This window comes from Drosophila ficusphila, unplaced genomic scaffold, assembly GCF_018152265.1.
Source record: "Drosophila ficusphila isolate 14025-0441.05 unplaced genomic scaffold, ASM1815226v1 contig_791, whole genome shotgun sequence".
NCBI lineage: Eukaryota > Metazoa > Arthropoda > Insecta > Diptera > Drosophilidae > Drosophila > Drosophila ficusphila.
The window spans coordinates 10,878,789-10,889,824 of NW_025064737.1; the positions used below are offsets into that span (position 1 = coordinate 10,878,789).

Here is an 11,036-nt window from a genome sequence, read left to right on the forward strand (position 1 = left end):
TTTAATCCGAAGACAAGCAAATAATTTAAGTGAAATTAAAGTGTGTTTTGGTAAGAATTTAAAAGTTTAAGGTTTTAACGGTCAGCTAAGATTAAATGCTTTCTATTTTAGGTTGCATATTTTGGGTTTTGCACCCTAAGAATGAATTGTATATATTTTTTGGTGAAGTACAAAGTTCGCGTCAAAATAAAGCTTGAACTATATTTGGGACAACTATTGCAATACAGATGTCTCAATGACAATGAGGCGTCCGTTATTAGGCCGGTATCTTTGAATCAATTAAGGCTGCACCCAAGCGGTCACGCCAAGGTGCAAGAGGGCTGGTCCGAGTCAGACACTGGGTAACAGCAACACGTAGGACCCATTATACGGAGGGCAATATCCGGAGAGGGGCTGATGTACGGTGGCTCAATAGCTATACGGCCATAGAATACATAGAACCGTTAAAATTTTTCGGAGAGCGCCTGAAAAAGCTGCTTTATGTAAGATCTTTGTATGTTTGGCGCCGACATTCCTGTACCTTGGCGGCTGTACTTGGATTTTTGCATCTGGTAAGCCGATCCTCACTCGATGCCTCATCATTAAATGTTTCCGCTTACTCTCACAAGCATCCAAAAGCAAACAAACAAAAATTTAAAAGCCGTGCCACACTGTGAGCGATAGAGAGTGATAGAGAGGGAGAGAGCGAGTGGTCAGATTCTCTGAATCTGGCAACGCCGCAGCGCAGCGCGCGACTATAAAACAGCCGGCGCGTCGTGGAGCTTTTTATTCGCTCCGAAAATTTTCAAAGTGAACATTTTGTGCCGAAACACAGACTAATCCTCTAAAAATGGCTTTCGTTGGCAAGAAATACAAGCTGGACAAGTCCGAGAACTTCGATGAGTACATGAAGGAGTTGGGTGAGTGCACAAAAAACCAAAATATTAGTCCGCAATGCAGTAAAATTAGATAATAACCTAATAAAAATAAAGTGGTGAAAAGAGCGAGGAGGGAGAGAAAAGAAGCCGAAAACACGCCACCGAAATCGACCGGCCGGCATTTTTCGCACTAGTGTGCAAAACCTCAAGGGGCACATCCGTGGCGATGTAGTGAAAAGATTTCTTTATAAATAAAGACATAATGATCTCATTGTTATTGCATTTTCCATGCATTTTATAATTTGGCATCCGCACTAAATACATCTTATTTGTGTGTGCTTGTGTGAGATGAAAATCAATATGAGAGCAGGAGCGAAAAAGAGATGCACACGCTGCAGGAAAAAAAAACGTGTTCCAGTTGTTTTCTCTACCTTCCTCCCCAATTTACGGTAACGTTACGAATAAGAGTGCAAAAAGTATAAAATCCGTTATAGCTTATCTTCTGGAGTCATAAACCCAAAAACTAATTAAGTTTATGTCCGAACTTCGCTCCCTATTTTGACTCACTTCTAACTGTTTTCCATGGCACCATCATGACATTAGCTTTTGCGACACCTGTCGTATATCTGTGTACTAGATTTTTGGGGGAAAGTTTCTCACCGACCTTTGCACCTACTTAAAGCTTTTTGCAGTGATCTTTGGTCCGGCTGTCAGTTTAATCTGCACGAAACCATTAAGATCCCTTAAGGCTTGAAAATAAAATTCACCGAACATTAAAATGTCTCGTAAACTTGTTAGTACTTTTTAATATCAACCAATAAATATGATCTTTGGTTTGTGCGCCTGTCTAGACGCCAAATGGGGGGATACGTTTGGAAACCAGAGATGGCGCGCCGCTTTAAGGTTCGGATTTATTTTACCAGACCCTGGTTCGTCAGAACTTTTCGCCTACTCTTTTGCGGTTTCGGTTTTAATGCTAGACTAGTTCCCAGAGCCACGTACTTCTCAACTTTCAAACTTAAACAAATCCAAATCGAACTGTCGTTGGGGCCTCGCAGCACTTATCAGCTGTCGTATAAAATGCGATAAACTATATGCTTGTATATGGCAATGGGCACAATAATTAGGCGCGATTACGGATTTTGCACTTTGGGCAGGTAGCCCTATCGCAGACCATTGTTCGTAATTGCAGGGGCCAGTCTAATCTATTCAAGGTTCTGTCATATACGATGCATATAAATCGATCTCTGGTACAGTTGCCGGGTTCCCATGAGTGGGAACTTATCGCGCGACGACAGTTGACACTTGACTCAAAGGGGACTTGAGAAAAGTAAAAGCTTGTGGGGGGGTATGTGGTCCATACATAATTGAACATAATTGATTGGACCCCCCGATGGTTTGATGGTTGGGCAATGTTCTAGATTCGTAATAATACAGGTCACAAAGAAACAGTTCGTCATAAGGGTTTTTGCCTAGATACAAAATGTTTTCGATATTTTTCTGTTTTGTATACTCATCGAATGATTCATTTCTTATTATTTTTTATTTAAATTTTGCAAACGTTTCAAGACAAACTTACAAATTTAACTTGAAATGAAATCACAATGTTTGAAGAACAAAATGGTTTTAAAATGTATTATGGTTGAATAATTATTAGTGATTATTAAGACGGGTAATTATTGCAAAATAAAGTTTATATTGCCGGTAATTATTTGTACACAGTTGAGTGATTGTTTCCCCTTGACAATCTTTTAATGATCAAATTATCTTGCTTATTTTTCGATGGTACTTATTACTTACTTATTGGCTTGAAGCTATCAGTACTTCAAACATTTACGATTTAAAAGTGAAGAGATGTGTTTTTGAACAACTTTACCCCCAAGATTGTACAGAATTAAATAATCAAGAACCTTTTTTTTCGAAAGATATACACATATTTTTTATGTTTCAATCACATATGTGTTGTTATTCCGTTCTGCAACAAAATCCGGGATGCAACAGTGAGATAAGGTTCTGCCTCGTTCGATCTATATATAGTGGGGCTTGCCAATTGATAAGCCCGTAGACTGCGGAGGAGACGAGAGCCCGCATTGTTCGTTAACCTTGAGCACGACTTTTGACGTTCCAACCGAGTCTGCAGGGAACTTCATGACTCGGCTTTATTATTTTTAATTAAATATGATATGATTTGCATTGTGACCGCTCTGGGGTCCCCAACTTTGTTGGGCTAATTCAATTATGTGCAGTCTGCCCATAATTCATCTTTCATTCCGATTTTTGATTTCTTCACCTTCCTCCCATTCCCTGCTCGTTACTTATTTCTGAATATTTCTCTTATATATATTATGCTTGCAGGCGTTGGTCTGGTGACGCGCAAGATGGGCAACAGCCTGAGCCCCACCGTTGAGGTGACCAAGGAGGGTGACACCTACACCCTGACCACCACCTCCACCTTCAAGACCTCCGCCATCAGCTTCAAGCTGGGCGAGGAGTTCGACGAGGAGACCCTCGACGGACGCAACGTGAAGAGCATCATCACCCTGGATGGCAACAAGCTGACGCAGGAGCAGAAGGGCGACAAGCCCACCACCATTGTCCGCGAGTTCAACGACGGCGAGCTGATCACCGTGAGTACTTCCCTCTGAAGAACCTACACCATCTTCCCTTCTTCCCTTACTGATCCGTATGAAAACCCTTACCCACAGACCCTCACCATCGGCAGCGTGAAGTGCGTGCGCGTCTACAAGGCCGTCTAAGAATCCGGCAGCTGTCCATGACTGATCTATATCTATAACCAAACGACTACTAACTCAGATAGCCACTATTGTTATTGACTAACAGTAAACTAAACTAAACCAAATGGATCTGCACGCTCAGAGAAATGTTAATTTATAATCGCACCCGTACACCCGAAGTCGGTGTAGGTGAGAATATTCCCCTCACTTTCGGGGAACCAATTTCCAAATGCATTTGAATAAACTGAAACACTGAAGTGCTTTACAATTTCTGTCTTTGCTTTCCTCTGCTTTGCCAGCATCTATGATCGTGAACTGAAAAACTGTGCTTTGCCACGAAAATTAAAATTTAGTTTCAATTAGAAAAAGTAAAGAAAGTTCACCATTTTTGTTTTGTTGTTACCACCATTGCCGCATAGTAAGTATACGTAGGGTATTAAATAGGTCAAAATGGCCTAAAGCATTATGGGTAGAATCTTTTATGACGGCATTATGCTGTCGTGCTTGGATTTCATGTAATTTAGAGAACAATCCATCTTAAAAATTAGTAATGATCTATTAATACAATTATAATTTTAATGATCAAATTAACATTGCGAAAACTGTTCTACATATTTTGATCATATTAAGATAGGCAAAGATTTACCAAGACAACATTTTAACAGTCAAGTTGTTTTACCTTTTATTGTATTAGTTTTAAAGGTTCTACTGTGAATTTGGATAGGTATAGTTTGTATGGATGTTTAACTGTTCCTGTTCTTTACTTTGGGGATGCTCTTCCCACGCGTTTCCGGTGCGATTCATTTGCGACTTCAGCCGCCCTGGTTAATTGAGAATGAAATACCACACTTGTGGGATCTTTTGTATTGTGAATGGTTCTGTTGATTGCGACTGTTGTCTGTCCTACAAGTGTGGGTGGCATTTGTGGAAATTGGAGGCCCGGCGCATGCGCAGTTTTTATCACCGGACAGTTAGCTGCACGGCCACACTTTCAGCCGCGTTTCTGTTAACACTCACCGTTTGCCGGCAGCGTTAGAAATACGTACATCCACATGGACCCATATCCGAGTTGCGTCAATTGGTAAATAGTAAACATTACAAGAGTTGGCAATCAGACGTTATAAATTAAAAACGATAACCGCTTTGTCGATTTTATTATTATATCACTTAATGGCCTGATAGCCTGGATATAAAATTCTCGTCGCGTGGGTGTGAGTGAACTACGCGTGTTGTCTGTGTGAGTTTATTGTGTAATCGCTGTGGAGAAAAAAGTTGGTCTACTTTGCGGCGTACTCAAATTCAAAATACAAAGTCAAAGGTTCTTGTTATTGTTCTTTGCTGGAGCTTTTCCAGACCGAAAGCTCTGTCCAGTTTGATGTTGGGGTTCCAAACGGGTTTCCGATTAGAGAGAGATCTCCACAGTGGTGTCAGCAAAAAAACCGTATCGCGCCATGGCCGTTACTTTGTCGCTCGCTCTTCCCCACTCTCTGCACAGAACGAAAAGTTCTTAGTGAAAACTGTTTTAGAGGGTTAAAAAGGCTGTCAAATAATTAGGATACATTTTTTTTATATTTTCTGGCAACATATTTACCTCTTTGAGGAATAATATATAAGTTTTTATAAATTCTTATAAAGAAATGATTGCCAACTGAATCAAGTTAGAGTTATTAGCTTTTAATCTTCTCTGTACTAGATTAAAATTCTAAAATCAATCTTACAAAATTGTTTTCTGTGTAAGTTACTGAGCGCGGGGAGAGTGGATACCGCTCCCTGGAGAGCTGTTGTTTACAAATCATCAACCATTGGAACTACAGTGGTCACTCAAAGGTGTGTACTTATAGAAACCGCTGGTGAAACAATATATCTAAACATATAAGGCTATAGGCATATAGGATATCTCGGAACTGTTTTTAAGTCAAAAACATGTTTCATGGGTAGTTCACTTTTAAGAGGGAGTACTGTACACGCTTTCGCTCGTCGATTGGAAAATGGAATTTTTTTTGTAGTACCGATCAGTTGAGATCCAACCGCTGCCCACGATCGCCATTCTCTCTGTCGCCTTCTCTTTGCTGCTGGGCATTCCAAAAATTTAATTATTTCGGTTTTTTGCATTCTAACGTGAGTAGTAAGAGAGAACAAAATATTGGATACCGGGGCCAATTCTCCATGAGCAAAAATTAATTGCAACGTTTGCAAGAAGCACTGTGCTTGTGTGCGAGGAAGTGGGTTTAATCACACCAGCTTGTGTGCGAGTAATAGCCGTTAGACACTTTCCAGCGCCATCTTATCAGTAGGCATTGTTTATGTTTATCCAGATTTCCAACCGATACGTAAAGTGGCTTAAACAACGCCAAATGAGTGATTATAAACTTAAATTTTCCTATTATTATTTATGGTCATGCAAAAGTTATGTAATCGTGCTAAAAACAATATGAACTGTCAAGTGGAAAGAGCGAACCCGAGTTCCCTGCTGATATTGTACCGCTCCCACTTAAACCGTCAGACATTGCCTATATCAGCCGATCTTAAGTAATCACTAGAACTAGAGAGATTTTCAAATATTTTATGTTTCTTTGTGCTTGTGTTATAGTTTGTTTTGAACCTTGTCCCCAAGGTGAAATTTTGGGCGATAAATGAATGTGTTCAGAGGGAATGGAGAGAGAGAGCTCCATTGATTACACTAATGGAAATAGCCAACAAAGATAGCACTGATTATCAAAAAACCAAACTGATTGAAACGCAGAACATCTAGTTTTAAATTATTAAACGTTTTCCCCATAGACAATTGCATAAGTAAAGCAGAACTGCACTTGAGCAAACATTTGATACAGAAATTAAGGTCAATATTGGTATAGGCAGTTCGATTCACGGGAACAATTGCAATTTAGACATAAATTTTGCTTGCGAATTCATATGAAAGTTTATAGCGATCTCGTATTTTATTCAAAAACTTTTTTTTTGTGATATTTGTAATTGCTGTCAATTTTATTTGTTTTGATGAACAATATCTATTTTGAGAACCGCTGCACCCCCACAAAAATGAGTTTATTTTTGTTGATCCGTCAACAACAATGGTTCCTATATTCGACACAATATAAAATATCTGGAATCCAAAGGGGAAACAAAAACGAGCTTTGCTCCAGAAAGGAACACTGATCATACAATTTCTTCGGCAGCTAATTCCCCAACAAACGCCCAGTCAGCATGGAACGTTCGGCCATCTCGACCCTGGTCAGCCCCTACCGCCGGCGTCCATGGATGACGGAGAATGGAGCTGCGGCCGCTGCCGGCGGTCAGGTGGGCCTCAAGGGCATCGTAGCCGGCGGCATTACGGGCGGAATCGAGATCTGCATCACATATCCCACCGAGTACGTGAAGACTCAACTGCAGCTGGACGAGAAGGGAGCGGGCAAGAAGTACAACGGTATCTTCGACTGTGTCAAAAAGACCGTGCAGCAGCGCGGCTTCCTTGGTCTCTACCGAGGTCTCAGTGTGCTCGTCTACGGCAGCATTCCAAAATCGGCGGCAAGGTGAGTGCTTTCCTAATGTTATGTAATTAAAAAAGTTTTTAAAGGTGCAAATTCTAAAGTTTTATAAAGATATTTTAAGCTGCTGTTAAAATAAAAAAGTCAAGCCATTTTTTATTCATGAAATATAATAATAAATCGATTGAAAGTAAAAATCTTGTTCAGCAAAGCCGAAACTGTGGAAAACTAAAAATAATTAAAATCTTATTAGCAATCTATATTTTATATTTTTAATTTTATAACATGTATATTTGTTTGCAGGTTCGGTGCCTTCGAGTTCCTAAAATCGAATGCCGTGGACTCTCGCGGTCAACTGAGCAACTCCGGAAAACTACTCTGCGGCTTGGGAGCTGGTGTCTGCGAGGCCATTGTGGCCGTTACCCCGATGGAGACCATAAAGGTGAAGTTTATCAATGACCAGCGCAGCGCCAATCCCAAGTTCAAGGGATTCGCCCACGGAGTTGGTCAGATTATCAAGGCGGAGGGCTTTTCGGGCATTTACAAGGGCCTGACGGCCACCATTCTGAAGCAGGGCTCCAACCAGGCCATCCGCTTCTTTGTGCTGGAGTCGCTCAAGGATCTGTACAAGGGCGATGATCACAAAAAGCCGGTGCCCAAGCTGGTTGTGGGTGCGTTTGGAGCCATCGCTGGAGCAGCCTCGGTGTTTGGCAACACACCACTTGATGTGGTCAAGACGAGGATGCAGGGCCTGGAGGCCTCCAAATACAAGAACACCGCCCATTGTGCACTGCAGATCCTGAAGAACGAAGGTCCGGCTGCCTTCTACAAGGGCACAGTGCCGCGATTGGGACGTGTGTGTCTGGATGTGGCCATCACCTTCATGATCTACGACTCCTTCATGGATCTGTTCAACAAGGTGTGGGTGTAACCGCAACTGGCGATCGTGCGACTTAGTTACTTAGTTCATCCCCTCCCCAAAGTCCAATCCTGCATTTCTATCTCTGTTCCCCTTGACCTAGTCGGCTGTTGCAATAGTTTTTAGACCCGTGGCATATTCCAAGAAGGCATTTTTATACCCTGTATACATTAATGGTATATGGCTAAAAAATTATACAGCTTTTTTAAATATTGCATTAAATTTGAAGTATCTGTTTGAAATTATTTTCGTGTTATTGAATAACTCTTGGTACATTGGGAAATGCAAGCTATGTTCCAATTCAGTCAGCGCATATCATTACAATTAAATGAATTGTGAATATTTTAATTGGTACTATATAATAGTACGAACTTTACTTTTCAAATAACTAACGATAGATTAGACTATGTAAAACAAGTAATCCTTAGATTTATATCTTTCACCATGAAATTGAAACAGATTAAGTAGTAGGAATATCTTGCAGACATTTAAATACAGGTTATCATATGATAGCGCATTACTATCTTAAGCAATCTGTTCTTAGCACCGAAAAAGGCAAACATTGGATAACAGTCAGTTAGGGGTTGTCTTTAATTGCAGCTAATAACGAATAGATTGCTTGCACCATGAATGGGGGCAGATTACTCTAGTTTTTAAGTGTAAGGCAATTAGCGCACCACGTTCAGCGGAATGGAGGCATGCTTGCTGCTGACAATGCGTCCTAACATTTCGTCGAGCGGTGCTCCCAGCTCCTGCCAAATGCACTTGCCAATAAGCGAGATTTCTTCGAGTGGCGGTCGGAAGGCCACCAGCAGATTCAGGCATATACCATCTGAGTTAGACTCCTCCGAAGGCGAATGTTCCACACTGAGTAAGCCATGCGGCCGATGTTGCGGCAGCTCGGCGCCAAAAATCTCAATCATAAACTTGCGCAACGTGGAGTGCAGGCTGCGATTCGGATGCAGTTCCACCGTCGGGAAGTGATGGGCATTCTTTTCGCTCACCAGAATGTTGAGGGAGTTGTGGGCACGTTTCCGAGCAACTGCCAGAACTCGCAGATAGTTTCGCTTGTGGGAGAAGCGCGTGGGCAGTATTTTTCCATGCCAGGGCGAAGGGGTAATCGCAATCTTCTGTCCCTGGTGATAGGCTCGACCAATCTCAATGATGTTGAGTATATCGTTGGCCCGGAGGGGCACGTCCTTGGGACTGCGCACCCATTTGGCCTGGATGGATTCGGCATCGGCATCTGCTGGGGTCTTAAGTCGGCCTCCGGTGATGCGACCCGTGAGCACAAAGCGGAACCAAGAGCCACCGGCTGCTTCCACGGCCAATAGAGTCGTCAACTCGGCATTAAGGCCGGTCTCTTCAAAAACTTCCCGGGCGGCTGCCTCCGTAATGGATTCCCCGCGCTCCATGCGGCCGGCGGGTAAGTACCACTTTCCTGGTCAATAGAGTGCAACGTTAGCGGACTTAAGAGTTGTGGTTTTGGGCTTCACCCACACTTACCTGCACAGCTCTGTTTGGCCTCCTCGATCATGAGCAGTTCGTCGTGCTCGTTGATCAGCACACAGGCCACAATATAGGTGACTGTCTGGCCGAGAACGGGAACGAAATCGGACGTGGACGAGGGCTGTACTCCTTGAGCTTCTGCCGTGGCATTTTGTTCTTTTAGCGAAAAGTCACACAGCTCCGAAGTGATGTCCCCCAGATCTTTGGCATCCAAAACACGACGCACTTTCTCTACAATCGAAGCCATCCTGTTTTCGCTAAGAAGTCGACTAAAGACATTAGAAATTCGGGGTACGATTGGTATCTTAGAAACTCACTTTTAGCGCTGAATTTCAAGGCGGCTGACTCAGTTCGTTGAACATGCTACGCCCAGGTAGAATCTCTGCATATATCTCCGGTTCTATATATGCAAATTACGAATTCTTGGGAGTGCTCTGCAAACGCAAACGCAAAAACGCTTTAGAATCGTGGCGAACTCGAGAACGGGCGGTATGTGACTGCTCGGCTATAATGCCCAATAAAACGGCCAAGACAAGACGATGGCAATCAACTTTTAGCTGTTGTTGTTGCTGCTGTCGCTACACAGGTGCTCTTGTGGCCTCTATTTCTCGCTATTTCTCTCTATTTCTCTGTATTGCTGTATTGATATCGGAATGGATGTCAAATAAGCCGCTCGACGGGTTTTCTTTGGGAGAAAGTGCATTGGAATGTGTCTCCGTCTGCGCCAGCTGTTTGTCGTTCTACGCGGTACTTAGAAGCCAATTCCGTTTATCGACCGCTGATTACTAATTGCACACTTAGCTATTTGCACTGACGCTTAAGGCTTAATTGATTCGCAAGAACGGTTAAGGAACAGGTAATTTTGTTAGTAAATACAAGGCAGAGTAGCCACTACGTGTTCACCAAACCGGATGGCAAGGCTTTAGGTTTGTTTACTTCTCTTAGTAAGACCGTTTGCCCGAAATACCTCTTAGCGCCTTTTTTCATCTAGTATTAAGAATCCAGCCTGGTCCCACCCCCATAATTTAAATTTAATCCCTGCCTAATAAATATTTCATTACGCACAAACACTCAACTTGTTTGAACTGCCTGCCTCGCCGAGTGCGATAATGTACATGTTATATGCTAATTTCAATGACAACGTGCATCATTCAATTTCGCAGCGAATTTAGCCGACAAACAGCAAATAGGCGTTGCGCCATAGATTAATATTAAAGCGCATCGTATATAAATATCCCATCCGGCATATGGACGCCCGTTTGTGTGCGTTTGTGAGCAGGAAGCCTCGCTGATTGCCAGCAATAAAATTTGAATGCGGAAATTTCATTGTTTACCCAAATCGATCATCATTAAAAGCATTGCTGTTGCCATTCCCGGTTGCCATTGCAAAAGTGCCAATTGCTCCGAATCCATGGCGTATACTTAACGTGGGCGGAGCAGCCAGTGGGGTGCGGTTTATACACGATTTGGGGAGTGGGGGGAATGGGCGGCGGGAATGGGAAATTGGGTGGTTTGACTACTGGTAATGGGC

At 42.5% G+C, this 11,036-nt stretch overlaps 3 protein-coding genes across 5 annotated transcripts; 2 read left to right on the forward strand and 1 right to left on the reverse strand.

Annotated features, from left to right (window-relative positions):
• The first annotated feature begins 762 nt into the window (after positions 1 to 762).
• Positions 763 to 3,860, forward strand: LOC108102055 (fatty acid-binding protein, muscle). The gene is made up of 3 exons (XM_017206682.2): positions 763 to 899; positions 3,213 to 3,484; positions 3,563 to 3,860. Exons 1-3 carry the CDS (start codon positions 830 to 832, stop codon positions 3,611 to 3,613), a joined length of 393 nt encoding a protein of 130 aa, XP_017062171.1. The 5' UTR covers positions 763 to 829; the 3' UTR covers positions 3,614 to 3,860.
• Positions 3,861 to 4,615: 755 nt separating this feature from the next.
• Positions 4,616 to 8,238, forward strand: LOC108102054 (putative tricarboxylate transport protein, mitochondrial). Of its 2 annotated transcripts, none has more exons than XM_017206681.2 (3): positions 4,616 to 4,673; positions 6,769 to 7,122; positions 7,381 to 8,238. In XM_017206681.2, the coding sequence occupies exons 2-3, from the start codon at positions 6,797 to 6,799 to the stop codon at positions 8,006 to 8,008; spliced, it is 954 nt and encodes a 317-aa protein (XP_017062170.1). In that variant the 5' UTR covers positions 4,616 to 4,673; positions 6,769 to 6,796; the 3' UTR covers positions 8,009 to 8,238. The 2 variants fall into 2 exon arrangements, with proteins under 2 accessions (XP_017062170.1, XP_017062169.1); XM_017206680.2 differs by lacking the exon at positions 4,616 to 4,673 and adding an exon at positions 5,589 to 5,710.
• Positions 8,239 to 8,563: 325 nt separating this feature from the next.
• On the reverse strand, positions 8,564 to 10,426 carry LOC108102052 (8-oxo-dGDP phosphatase NUDT18). Of its 2 annotated transcripts, none has more exons than XM_017206678.1 (3): positions 9,823 to 10,426; positions 9,503 to 9,762; positions 8,564 to 9,437 (listed from the first exon to the last, which is right to left on the reverse strand). In XM_017206678.1, exons 2-3 carry the CDS (start codon positions 9,750 to 9,752, stop codon positions 8,665 to 8,667), a joined length of 1,023 nt encoding a protein of 340 aa, XP_017062167.1. In that variant the 5' UTR covers positions 9,753 to 9,762; positions 9,823 to 10,426; the 3' UTR covers positions 8,564 to 8,664. The 2 variants fall into 2 exon arrangements, with proteins under 2 accessions (XP_017062167.1, XP_017062168.1); XM_017206679.1 differs by having other exon boundaries at positions 9,503 to 9,774.
• Between the last annotated feature and the right edge of the window lie 610 nt (positions 10,427 to 11,036).